This window comes from Anser brachyrhynchus (genome assembly GCF_964034855.1).
Source record: "Anser brachyrhynchus genome assembly, chromosome: 7".
Taxonomy (NCBI): Eukaryota; Metazoa; Chordata; class Aves; order Anseriformes; family Anatidae; genus Anser; species Anser brachyrhynchus.
This window is the reverse complement of record NC_137701.1, coordinates 19,972,217-19,986,295: the sequence shown is the minus strand read 5'-3', so window position 1 is coordinate 19,986,295 and position 14,079 is coordinate 19,972,217. Positions and strand designations below refer to the sequence as shown.

The 14,079-nt window shown below is 41.4% G+C and overlaps 1 protein-coding gene across 5 annotated transcripts in view; it reads left to right on the top strand.

The window, feature by feature from the left end:
- Positions 1-14,079, top strand: part of LOC308198470 (mitogen-activated protein kinase kinase kinase 20-like) — an 81,136-nt gene that overhangs the window by 62,959 nt on the left and 4,098 nt on the right. For 3 of the 5 annotated variants that reach the window (XM_080600905.1, XM_080600907.1, XM_080600906.1), the window contains exon 12: positions 1-4,924. In XM_080600905.1, the coding sequence (XP_080457031.1) occupies positions 1-372 (372 nt within the window). In that variant the 3' untranslated portion in view covers positions 373-4,924. Of the gene's footprint in view, positions 4,925-6,860; positions 6,906-7,796; positions 7,828-7,947; positions 8,088-9,312; positions 9,376-10,325; positions 10,419-14,079 lie in introns of those variants that run through there. The other 2 variants (XM_080600902.1, XM_080600903.1) reach the window with 1 other exon arrangement.

Genomic DNA, 14,079 nt, shown 5'->3' with positions numbered 1-14,079 from the left:
TTTTTCTTACCTCTTGCTGCAAGAATGTCTGAGGAGTCTTACTTTGAATCTAAAACAGAGGAGTCAAACAGTGCAGAGATGTCATGTCAGATCACAGCAACAAGTAACGGGGAGGTAGCTGGCATGAACCAAAGTCTGAAGGCCTTGATGATGACGGGCTTTGGGGATATCTTCTCTCTGAACCAAGCAGGATCTGTCCTGCGTTCTGGAATGCAGATAAACATGCAAGCCAAAAAGAATTCTTCTAAAACCACCTCTATGAGAAAAGGAAAGAAAATCAACATGGCTTTGGGTTTCAGTGAATTCGACTGGTCAGATGACGATGGTGATGATGATGATTATTTTGATGACACAGATGATAGCAGCGAATGAAATCAGTTATAGAATTAAATTTGAAATCGGTTTTAGCAAAGCAAACCAATAAAGTTATAGAACAAGAATCCTGTCGGTTTGGTCTGTTCAAATCCTGTAAAAGAAAAAAAAGATGTTTTCCTGGCTGAGCATGTTTGTGTGTAGAAAGACATGTTGTTTTTGTTTAGATTGTGTTGACTTATTTCTGCTTTGATGAAATTTGGAATTAAACTTTCCAAAGTAATTGAGATTACTATTAAGAACCATGATTATATCTATAATTCTTGATGCCTGATTACAGAAACTATGGCTTGATAAACTTAAGATCTGAAAACATTGGGGGAAACTTCAATGCCTTTAATGCCATTAATGTACTTCAAATTTTTCTTTTGTGTTTTTTGTCATTTTCCTTACCCCTTTAATTGTCAATCACATGAATATATTTGTACTTCCAGATTTGCTATTCTCTACAATCCAATCTTTCTTGCTGTTGCAGTGAAGGGGTTTGCTGTGTTTCTAATTTAAAGCCTTTTTCAAGGCGGTTTTGTGGGAAGTCACAAATACATTTCTTGGGAGAAGGGAAGCTTGGTTGAGAGAAATAGAGGGGTTAGTTAAATATATAGTTTGAAAACTGAATAGCAGCAGAATCTAGATAATCCCTATTAGTAGATGATTTGTATAAATGTTCTTTTTTTCCCTCGTGTGTGTGTGCATGTGTATATAATTCACTCTAGCAAAGCGGATTGCAATCAGACCTCTGCATCTATTATCAGATATTGTGATCTAGAAGCTAATTTTCAGTTATGTTGATGTAAATCCAGGAAGCCTCATTAACTTTGATGGACTTATTCTTGTACCTGAGAGTAAAAATGGGTGTTAGCAAATTTTGATTCTGTTGCACCTCTTAAGCCCTGTGTGCTAGCTATCCTTATGAAAGGACAAAGAGAAGTCACAACGACATTTCAGCTTGGGCCCTACTACTGTGGCTTATGTGAAATTCTCAGTGATGGCAGTAATGTGAGGAATATTTACGAGTCTCTGAGTATCTATTTTTTGTAGCTAAATCACTTTTAAAGTATTGCCACTGCTGTTATGACTTACCGTAAAACTCAGTGTGTAACAATCTGCCACAATAATTGCCTGCCAGGCACTTGTGTTGAGAGCAGTGAGTACGTTTCTCCTGATGACCCCTTTAGCAGTGATGCAGGAGGAGGGAGGGAAACCAGCGCAAACACAAATGCAGGTTAGAAAGGAAGCTGATGTAAAATATTTGCCCAAGGAAGAAGGGCAGCATTTCAAAAGAAAAATGTTACTGTCTAGTTCAGCTATAGTGGGGATAAGTCATCAAAATCCCATTCTCAATTACTGGAGGGGTTTCTTTTATGAAAACTTCTGTTTTTGAGTGGCTTCTTTAATTATAGGCTTGTCTGTTACACAGCTCTAACCTACGTATTATGGTGAGTGTTTTTGTAGATAGCTTAGAGAAAAATAGATACATTAGATAACAGCAGGCCTGAAATCATTACATGTTCAGACAACAAAAGAGAAAGTTCTTTGAAGGAGTTTTCCCAGAGTGACGAGTGGGCACCTCTTCGGGATGTGAGAGGATTGTTTTATTCTTCAACATCAGCACTGGTCTGGTAGCCTGTGAGGCAGCAAGAGCTTCAGTCCGAGCTCTCTTGCTCTGCTCGGTTTTCACAGGACTAGTCCTTCCCAAATGCTCAGTTTCAGTAGGATATAATTCCTCATTTTCCCTTCTCCCTAACAGTTGCAAACCCATTGGTTTGAAGTTAACCCTCATGGATCAGGAAGCCTCTATCACGACAGAATCATAATTTAAATGATGTAATAAGCTTACTGTGTATCCCAGGGGGAAACATGCTCCTTCAGCACAGATAGGGATGGCATTTTAGGTCCGTCAAAGCAACCTAACTTTAGAGAGAACAAGGGACATTGAAGGGCAAAGAATAAAATGGAAATATAAGCAAATAGGCTATTTCCAGTGCAGATTCGTACTATTTTTGTAAGTCTACGTCTGCTAACACCCACCTGCCACATTGCACACAGGAGAATTTGATGTATTTGTGTAATCTAATAGGTGCACTTAAGATCTTATGATGTGTCATTGTGCATAGATTACTGTACCACATATGCAGTGTAGTGTTGTACAACTTTAACTGAAAATGAAATTTGGTTCAATACATTTCGTGTTCAAAACTATATCTGTATCTAGCACTGATGTTTTGCACTTTTTAGCATCTGACACTCTCAGAGCACTTTATGCACATTTATATTTGTGTGGGTTTTTAATTGAATTTTTAAATCCACTCCTTAATCTTTACAGAATTAAAAATAGTCCTTAAGTAGTATGGCTTTTTTTAGTTATAAAATGACAAGATTTAAGTCTCTTTACAAATTTTTGTGCTTATTACCCGTGTGTGTAGATTACTTCAGCAAAATATTGTCAGAATTTGGTAGCATCCTCATAGGAATTTCTGTTTACTTAGTTCCAGTTCTTTTGTGAAAAGAAAAAAAAAACTACTCTTCCCCTTTCTTTCACCACACGTTATTTTTCAAAGCAAATTAAGCTATATTAAGGAAAAAATTAAACTCATAAAACTTGCTTGTGTGTTCAGAGTAGCAAAGGTCTATGAATTGTAGAGAAAGTTAAGGATAACATGACACACTGTTGGTGTGGTTCTCTCATGACAGTGTTATACTTAGGATATTGGCTCTGCTTATAAGAAAAGAATGGTATTGATTGCATTTTTACTTTCCTGTGATGGCTTTCATAACAGGTGTCTGCAGTTTACAAGCCGAAAATCATATGTGAGAATCAGCTGTGTTTTTTTCTGTCTCTGTTATGCTCCTAGCTAGCTAAAGAGTTTGGAAGTGTCTCTGTAGGGCCAGTATGTTGGTTGGAGGAGATCAGAATATTTCATCTTCCACACCTGATTTTGCTCTGCAGTACAGCCCGGTCTGTCTTCTACCTGTGTCAGCACCACAACGGTCCACTGCCACATGGTGCCTTCCCGTGCCTCATAGGCCTCTCAGCACAGTTGTCCCCACTGGGTGTTTTGGGATCCCAGATTTCTCTACCTTCCCTAGTGCTCTGCAGGTATCTGCAGTAAAATAGTATTGCTGTAGTTCACAGAGGAGAAATGCAAGAACTGGGCCTGAACTTCTCATTTTTACCAGGCTGTTGTACTGCCAGCATTGACTTGGATGTGTGGCCCAAGAGAAGAATGGTGAGGATTGTCTTTTGGCTCGCTTAAAGATGCAGGGTGAGCTGGGACCAAGACAGGATGTCCTAACTCCCAACTTCGTTTCTTTTCCTTCAGCACTGGGGAAAAAAAACGGGAGGAATTAACGGGGTGGAACTCTTGATCTGTTTGTTCTTGTGACCATCACACCAGTAATTCCTTGGAGTAGCAAGTGGTCTAAGGTATGGTGTGTAGGTGTGCTGCATCCTCAGGCCGGTCGGATGTCCAGCTTGGAGTTTGTCCCCTGTAGATGTGAAGGGCTTTTGGGATATGAGGTCTGGAGTAGCTCCTTGTCGCACAGTTGTGTTCTTGACTTGTCATTTGTTTATCGTTTGAGCGGTTTTGTTAGGTGTTGACTCCCTCTCCTTCTAGATCTTAAAGCTGTTATTCTGAGTTAAATATATGTTGCAATAATGATTCATATTGCTATCAACAGTAGTGAGTCGGTAGTGTGCATACAGCTATTCAGTATCCAGCAGAGTTACTGTGTGTCTTTAGTACTGTAGTTCCTTTTTCTGTAATCAGGCAGCTTTTACAGGTTTTTAATACGACCTCTAACTTGACAGAGGTTTTAACTACAGTCCTATGTAGAATGTTCAGGTAGAATGATAAGTTCATTTAGTAATTTTCACAGCCCTTAAAATGCACTGGTAGGAATCTGGAGGAGAATCCTTTCCCTTTTCCCCCAGACTTCAACTTAGTGTACACTGTAAAATCTGCACAGAGATTTCTGATGTGTGAAAATTAAATTTTAAAACTGTAGAACCAACAACCTTCTTTAAACATTTTATATTGTGTGCTAAATATTCATAATGCCTTTCAAAGTCAGATATAGTCCACTGCATTTCTTGCTTTTGCACTACTGAAAAAGTTTTGTACTGAATAATTGAAATTGATGCTACTTACACTTCAAGTGTGAACAGATGAAATTTGAATAGAAAATATTTTCACAGTGTTAATTTTTTTTCTCCCTTCTGAAAAAACAATGATGAGCGCAATGCCTGTGCCAAAACTCTTGTGCTGTAAACTGAATATATAATTTGTGTGGAACATGCAATGTTACACTTCTGTGTGGTAAAACCTTGCAGCGTCAGTTACTCTCTTTATTGCACTTGACATATGATGTCTTGTTTTATTCACACTGTGGATTTGATTTTCCAGTGTAAAAACAAAGCAAACAACCAAAAAGAAACCATGCAATGTATTCAATTTCCTCAATTGGTGTCATAAACTTTCTTTTGATGTGAACTTTTTTCTTTGCTTCTCTTTGTTCCAAACTTCTATTTTGCAATAAACATTTTGACAGTAAATTTTATGCATCTGTGTCCCTGTGTAAAATACTGATGTTTCAAGAGGTTCCTTGTTGTCTGCTGGTTTAAGTCATTTTTTATCTTACTCAGTGTGTGACATTTCTCCATCTTTTTTTTTTCCTTCTTTTTTTTTCCTGAATTTTGAAATAATACAGAACATATTCTGCCTCTGGTTATATTTAAACATGGGAAAACCTGAAAAAATCCATTGTGTAACCAAAAATACAATATTGGACTTCTGCAGTAAATGGTTTAATCATACAAGTCATTCTACCAGGCTCTTCGTGCAGCACCAGCCTGTTTGACTATTAAATACCCCCAAAAGGCACACCCCACTGCCTTCATAAGGATCTTTGTGGTGACCACTTGACCTCCCTCGTGCTCAGATGTTACCCCAGCATTACTTCTGCCCCACAGACGCCTGCACAGGCTGCAGGTAACTGTTGGCCTAGGGTATGCCTGACTAGCAGTAGGTTGAGAAAATTGTCTTTACTACACCATATTTTCAGTCAAAAAGTCAGGAAGGTCTCCTTTTATCTAGCAAGCACATCTTCCCATCTGCCACTTCACCGTGATGCCTTTGGCTCTGTCCACTTTGGGGAGGCAGTGGGCAAAAGGATGGGATGAGGGCCTGGTGGGTTCTTCTCACAGAGGCGCTTTCAGCTGGTCTCGTGGATGGTTTGTGCCCAGCAAGGTTTGGCTGCGATGGAGGTGGTGGAGCAGGAGGAAGAGGGTCTGAAGAGTCCTCAAGTCAGGCTGGGCATCAAAAAGTTGTAGTTACGGGGGCAAAGTCGAGGGGCATCGGGCAGCCAAAAGCTCTTCAATGGGAGTTTCACATAGTTACTGCAAAGGGCATGTCTGGAAGTTGTGGGTGGATTAACTAGAGCCTGGTCTTGGTGCCTGGAGAGCCAGGGAGGTGCTCAAGCTGGACCAGAATGGGCAGCCCTGCCCTAGGAATCGGTGCTCAACTGGACGCAGGCAGGGTGAGGGCCTGCCGGGTGGGCATGCTTGGCCTGTGGTTGGGGGCCGGAGTGTTTGCGGGCCAGCAGAGCCCACAGGAGGTAACAAAACAAACCCCTGGAGGCTGGTGGGTAACCAAACTGGTTCTCTTTTGAGTCAGTGTTACATACATCAACTAAGTTTGCAACTGCATCATGGCATTGAGGCTTTAGGAGATGCTGAGTGTCCAAATGCATACATACAAATTAATGTTAACCCTTTATCCAGATAAAAATGTAAAGAAGGTGAAGCCTGGGGTAGCATATTTTTGAGTGAGTAAAACAGAAATCAGTATTGCAGTGAGGTCTTCTAATGTGTCAGCTTTCAAATCATCCCAGAATTTCACATCCATTCTCCTGTGCGTCTTCATGGTTTCCTTTGTGCTTCAAGAGCTAACGGCGTTGTGCATACAGCAAATGTACCACGCACGGGCTGCAACCCCGGAGGGGCTGGGGATTCGGCGCTCACAGAGCCTGAGGCGAGCAGTTACGAAGTGTTGGCAGAAACCAAAGGAGAATTGTCCTTGCAGGATGACTAGCTACAGTGGCTTGACTCCGAATTCTGCTTTCACTACTGATTAGTGGCAGCTTTACTTCCTTCTGCAGAAAGTACCTGTTGTTCTGGAGAGTGTCATAATCACAGCATTATTTTCATTGCAGAAATCAGATGGTATCAAATGTGTAACAAAAGCAAAAGCCTTCCTGTAGCATCAGAAACCAGAGGCGAGATAGCTGGAGAGTCAGCCCGCGATCGGTCTGAATCCAAGGGCTCAGGCTGTCAGCCATGCGAAGGGCTCTCAGTATGGGAGTCACAGCCCAACAGCCTCCCCTTCGCAGGAGAAAAGGAACCAAGTAAAATTGTCTATGGGAGTGAAATTTGGGTGGAGGGGAGAAAAATAGTCAGACGGTTTTCCTTTCAATCCGTATCTCTCACACAGTTGCTGCCCTCCTTTGATATTTGTGCATGGACTGAAGAAGATGTGGTGAGTATCTTGTGCTAACGCGGCCGGCGTTGTGCTGCTGGAGCTCTAGCAAATTGCAGTGGGTATGGAGGGAACAAAAGTCGGATCAGAATATCTGTGTGAGATTGTACTGCTAGTTGCTTGGGGGAACTCGTGTCCCAGAAAAGCTTTAAAATGACCATGGATAAATTAAGTATTTAAGTGACCCTGATAAAACAGCCATGATCTCCAATGCCCAGAAAAATTGTGCTGTGAGTTTTCAGCAGCCAGCACCAAATTCCTCAACAATCATTAGGGAAATGTGGAAGTGCTGCAAGATCTAAGCAAGACTTGTCCTGGAGAAGACAAGATGGGTTTGGAGGTTTCCATGCTGCTGGGATGGAAATTAGCTGAAGGTTAAGAGCTTCAATGGGGTATAGCCTTCTTTTTACTCTTTTGTTCAGTTAAAATGCAAAGAACTAATATCAATGATTTATCTCTAGCATGTCACTGTGCCATAGTGATTTTAATGTCCCATTTAGCACTCTCCTTGTGTAGTGCAACATGGGGTTGTTCAGCTAAGGCTGAAAACCCCGAAATAAAGACTGGAATGCCAGAGCAAAAGCGAAAATAGCCCTGGCTACTGCTAAGGGCTTAACTTTGGCCCTTTTATCACATGACAGATTGCTAAACTTTTTGCCTCAGTCCTATTATTCCTCATAAAAATAAATTAAGGAACACGGTTGTAAAGTAGAAGGCAGTTAAAAAAAAATGCAGTCACTGATGTTGGAGAATCTTGAGTCCTTTAACCCCAAATAAATATTTTTAAAATTAATTTTTAAAAGGAGTGATTATATTTGTATGCTCCAAATAACGGTAATATAAAATTTTGCTGATATGAATTTCAAGATTGATTACTCTTTTTTTTTGCAGTTTTTGTGGATGCAACAACTTACTAGAAAAGGTAAAAGCTATTCATATGTACCTTCATGTTCATATTCATGAATATAAATACCTTTGTTTATCTTTTTCTCCCCTCAATGAAAAGCCCTGTGGATTTCTGAATAACCTCTCTTATCTTAAGGCGATGCTTCCGGTGAAATGAGTGTATATGCTAGGTTGTTTAAGGAACATCATATCACTGGGAAACGATTGCTGCTTCTAGAAGAAGAGGATTTAAAGGACATGGGAATTGTTGCCAGAGGACACATCATCCATTTAAAGGTATCTAATAGTATGTGTTGAAAGTTAGAGTAAATTATAGTGTAAATATTGAGAAGGATTCTACAGTTTTACAGTAATATTTATTACAAAAAATAAAAAAAGTTATAGAGCAAAATAGCTTGTTTGGTACAAAAAAAAAAAAAACAAAAAAATAACAACAGAGTTACAGATTTATATGGCTCTGGAACCCAAAGCAACCTGAACATTTTATGAGGTGTAAAAATGTGCCATGATCTTCATACTCCTCCACATTTCTTAGTTTTGTTTGGGGCAGGAGAAACAGTACTGCTGGGGGTTTGTCTGAAGGGGCCATTTACCCAGCAGAAAGCTTTGGGTATCTTCAGAGAGTGCTCCCTAAGATTTCTCCTCAGCTAAGAGATCAGATATTGAAGAAGTTATTTGAACTTAAATCTCTGAACTTCTCCACTTTCACATCTCGCCTATAACTTAAAACCTACTTTGACCAACAGAACTCCCTTAGACAACTTTTAAGCTGGTTGATTGACAGCTAAGTTGCTTTGCTCTTAAGGCTTTGTTTCATGTTTTTCTGAATATCTAATGTTCGCAACGAATTCAGAAAGCTGTAGTCTGGAAAACGTGATCACAACAGCAGTAATAGTGTTAATACTGTAGCAACAGGAGATAGTTAGGTTTCCTGGTAGTCAGCTTTGGAAGAAGATTTCGCTAAAAGCAGCATCTGGGATTCTGTTGGGTCTCAATGGCTTTATACCACAATTTACTAGTAAAGAGATGCTTCTATCCTAATTGCTAATCCTGCAAATTTAGCTTCGTCTCTGTAAGTCACAGAGATTTATTCCCCTTTTGCTCATCAGCTGTTTTTCCATAGCACACACCATTACTGATATCTTTAATTTACATTTCCTACAGGGAAAATTATTGAAACTTAATAAAGTCGATAATGCCCAGAATGAAAGATTTCAGCTTCCTGGGTTGACTGAGCATAAATAAAAACAACCAAAACAGCGCCCCAAACATCTCTTTTTCTGATTAAGCAGATCTGACTCTGAATGTGAAATGGGGTCGATCTAGCGAGACAGTTTCCAGAGCAGAGCTGTATTTTAAACTGCTCTCACATGCCCTAATGTATCTACAAAGAAAAGCACAGTGTATGCTGAACTGCCCTGTTGTTTGTGCTGGTATTTGTGGTATTAATACAATACTGAATAATGCTCATCTGATTTTGTTGTGTTCTTTTTTTTTATAGACTGCGATTGAGAAGTTAACCCACGACTACCTAAATCTGTTTCATTTTCCACCATTAATTAAGGTAAGTCTGATTGTTTATATAAGAAGTGCTTCTCATGTTGGTATAAATATTTTACTGTTCTCATGTCTCAACTTTCCTGCCGTTGGCTGGAGGGCGAGGCAGCCTCTCACATAGTGGGTCCGTCACTGCTTTGACAAATGTGGAGGGTCAACAGCAGCAATGGGTCTCATCAGAACAAGTGGTATAATACTAGAATTTGTTTTCAGTGAGGCTCCAAGATTTTGTCATGGAACCAGTGCTTCTAAATTAAAAGTCTGCTGGTTGCAATTCCTTTAATGTCATTAATCAGAAATTACTTCTAAGAGCCATTCCCTTGAACAAGTCCTGCTGACTGCTCACCTCCAAAGAAAGGCAGACCTCTGAGGAATGAGCCCATCATTCCTCAGTTTATTGATGTTGCAAGGGAGAAGAATTATTTGTAACGTCTGGCTAGCCATGTGCTAACCTGTTGGTTTTCTGATCTTCCTAACAAGAGCTATAGCAAAGGGAGGGAATGTTTGGGAACTTCGGGGTTGCCGGAGCAGATATTTGCCTGATTTAATTCTGGGAGCTAATCAAGCAATTCTAGATTCCGAAGCCTAAAGGAGCATTTTTAGTCATGATTTATTGCAGGGCTATAGAGTGAAATCCACTTAAAGCAAATTTACATAAAGTGAAACACTGTTCCCCAAAGGGAAAAATGAAAGACTGGATGTCACTGCCATGCCATGCTGGCTGTAATTCCAGTGAAGGTGGCCACCATGGCATTATGCTGCCAAGGAGCGGCTTGATGAGGAGCAGGGACCACCCAGCACCTCCCAGGTGTGATAGGGGCAGAGTGGTGGCTCCTCGTGCTACCTGGCAGGCTTGTAACGTTAGAAAGGCAAACCCCTGCTCCCACAAAAGGCTTTGTTTCTGCTTCCTGGAGGTCTGGGGTAGCCATAAGCTCTCACTTTACCTTGTTTTGGCAGGACTCTGCAGGTGACGCTGAAGAAAACATAGAGAAAGTAGTGAATCTCGAACTTGTTTTTGGCTATCACTTAAAGCCAGGAAATGGTCCAAAGGTAAGTTGGGCATGTTGGATCAGCTTGGCTATCTTTTTAGTCACTACCCAGGGTGTCCTGTTTCTTCTGGATGCAAAAAAATTGCCTGCTGCAAGAGGCTTCTTGTGTTGGAATATGCTGAACTAATGTCAAGGTAGCAAGTAGGGCTGAGCCAGTGATGGGCAAACATGCCTGAGAGTGAGCTAGGAAGAGCATAGTGCTGCAGAAAGCTTTGAGTGAAAGCTTTTGTTTCCTTATGAACGATTTCTCTAACAGTCATTTTTGTAATTCGGGCTTTGGCTTTGTTCCCTTTATCCCAACGGGTGTGCAGTAACAATCCATTTAAGCAGAAGAGCCTATTGCAAATGGAGGAGGTTAATGATGAGGGACAGCTGGGCTATGGCACATGCCTGATGTCAGTGGACATGCATTAGTTTTGTCTTGGCAGAAAGGTGGTGTCTTGTTCTGTGACCAGGAAGAGAGGAAAATGCGTGGCATGCTTAGCTGCTGGCTGGGGAGGACGGGACAGGTACCGCTGGTGCCTCTCTTCCCTCGCAGCGCCAGGCAAGGTGCAGCCCACTGCAGACAGCAAAACTCCTGTGCAGGGGTCCAGCATGCCATATCCAAACAAAGCCCTAGCTCCATGCCATGTTGGTTCAAGTACCTCTCATTGCACCCTGTGTAAGGGGAGTGTTGACAACCCCAGATGTTCCCACAAAGCATTTCTACCATGTTCTCAAAAGTGAGGATTATCCTGTGCCTTTCATTTTCTTTATCCAGCCTGCCACAGACTCTGAGTTCAAGGGTTTTAGAATTAATCATCTATGTGGAAACGGTGTGCAAAGTATTTCTGAGTTAGAGTCAGGGGTTGTGACAGCAGGATTTGTTTCCTTTTGTATTTGACAAATCTGCATTGTGTGTCCATCCCAAACTTGTGGGTGGCTGACTTTCATCTTGTGTTATCTGACTGCTTTGCTTTCAGGGCATATTGTTTGCAGAAGTCTCTTGATTTCTGTACTTGGTGGTGCTTGCAGAGAAAGCATTTAGGTTTGTACTTAGTAGGAACTTGGACTCGTACTGATATCATTTCATCAATTTGAAAAAAGCATTTTGCTTTTTGTCTGGAGATTTCCTTTTTTTTGTTTGTTTCTTTTATCTTGAGCACTTTTTTTCCTATGAAAATTTTCTTTATCACTATGTGAATGACTTAGACTTTGTCGGTGTTCTCAAATGCATGTACCTTATGATGCTTTACAGCTGCTGTTATGTAGGCGTCCATCTTTCCCTCCCATGTGCAACTTCACCAGAAGCAAAAAGGCCATGCAGTACCTTGTGTCTCCCTTGTATTTCCAGCATGGGCTGTGAGCCCTAGCACAGGAGGGTGGGCAGTCTGCCCCAGGAAAGAGCAAGAAGAGGAGTGAACAGACCTCTGAGAGTTTTAGAGAAATTCAGGTTGCAGTCGTGCCTACTGAGTTTGAGGACAAGCAGATATTTTAGCTGTGATAGCAAAATTTGTACATGAAGCAGTGTTCCAAAGTCTATGGGACAGAAGCTAAATCGTTAATAGAGAATGGGGCTAACTGATGGTTGTTTTTTTTTTGCAGCTTTCTGAAAGCCCAAATGACAAGCTGAAGGAGGGCACTTTTTTCAGTTGTTATTTTTTGTTTGCTTTCTTTTGGTCCTGCCTTCCCCAGGACCTCCTTATTGGAGCTCTCTGCTCCCTGTGCAGTTCTGCCCCTTCCCAAGGAAGCAGCTCTCCCTGCAGGCATGTGCACTGGCATCCACCCTGCTCGGTGATGCCGTCCCTGCTGCAGCTCCAGGGAGCGTGCTGTTTGTCACCTGAGGTTGTCTGGGCTGCAAACTTTTTTCCAGGGTCTGTTTAAAAACCTGTGCCTGTCTTAGATATTGAAGTGAAGCCAGTTTTTAAAAGTGGACTGGAATGAGAGGAACAACCGAGCGAGCTTTCAGGAAGGCTGCTGTGGCCAGTGCAAGCAAGGTAGTTTGAGTGAGCAGCACATTAAATGTAACACTAACAAAGCATGTTGTGGTAGGTAGAATATACAAAATTTGGCTACCTTGCTTCTTTGAAAATCCCTGGATACAATCTTCTAGCTCCCCTAGAGGCTGCTTTAAAGCAACTACTGCTGCCATCACCCAGATTTGTAGTGAAATGGAGATACTGGGGATACCAGTATCATGATTGAACGGTTTCAACTTCTTTTACTGTCCCATTTTTTATAAGAGTGGTGCCTGTTCCTGTAAAACTAGGTCAGCAGAAACACTTGGGATCATACCTTCCACCATCTTTGCAGCTAAAAAGCTGGCCTACATCAATTTAAAAATAATTTTCTCGAAGGAACTTTGCCCTAATCAGCCCCTGTAACAGGCTGCCTACCTAAGAAGCATTTCTCCTGTTTCAGCCATGAGTAAACAGAGGCAATAAGCTCAAATCTGGGTTACAAGTGGAGGATGTGTGTTCCCCAGGTAATGTGTGGACTGCTAGACCTGTGTGTACCAGGAGAGGTTGTTCTGCTCAGCTGGAGTGGGTGCAGCAAGCAGGAAGGGGCTGTGCAGGGGAATGGCTGGCTCTGGGGGGGTTTCTCCCCTGGCTAGCTCTGCCCTGTTCCCCTGGGCTGAGCTCCCACAAGTCATTGTAGGCTAAAGGAAACACTGACTTCCCAGTATGCGACTTTACCATCTGCAGATTTGTTATCTAATTTAAACCGCATCTGCTAGTGGGATTATGTTGGTTTCCACTAGCTGATAGATGCAGTCATTTCATTACAGTTTCCTTCCCTTTTTAGCTGCATCTTTGGAGGTGATGAAAGCTTGGTTGACCTTTGTGCTCTCTGAATGCATCAGGAGTGAGTGCTGCAAAGCTAACCTGGTTTTTAGAGGTTTCTCTTCCAACTCTTGTAGTTCAAGTTATGTGGTTACTTCCATTTACTTCCTTTTAATGACCTTTCCATAGACAGTTCCCACTGAGCTGAAAGGTGATAGCTTTAGGCATTTTGTAAGAATTTTTATTCCACAAATTAAAAAAAAAAGGGGGGGGGGACCAATTAACTCCCAGATACCAAAGAGGGTAAAAAACAAACCCTGGCAATTGTGGCTTGAGCTGATTCGCAGAACTGCAGAGGGAATTTTCAATGGCTTTCTCATCCTAGGTGGCTCATTAAAATTTCCCAATCAGGGAAAGGTGTCTGAGCTGTGTCGGCTCCACACTGATGAATCATCCAACCTTAAGAAGGATGGTTCACAGTCTTTTTGTCTCCCGTTGATGCATTCTTTATTTTTGGTCCTCAGAAAGGCAGATTTCACCATGCCTTTGAATGTTTTCATTTTTACTGAGTGTGGCACAATCTGACCTACATCCAAACACAAAGCCTTGAAGTTGGCTCACCGTTTTTGCCTTATTTTTCCCCTCTCCCTCCATTTGACAAGGTAAGGAGCAGAGCCTCATCAAAACATCCGCTGTGTGAACTATTTTCTAGCCTCAAATATCCAGATGGGGATATATTTTAATGCTGTTTAATGCTGCTATTTAAATGTGTAGTGTAAAAGTGCATATAATATTAAAGCTACTTCATAGAGAAGTTTTGACCAACTCTCCATGTGGAGAAACATGGACTTGCAAAATATGGCACTACAGGACAAAACAGTACTAAAATAGTTGTATCTG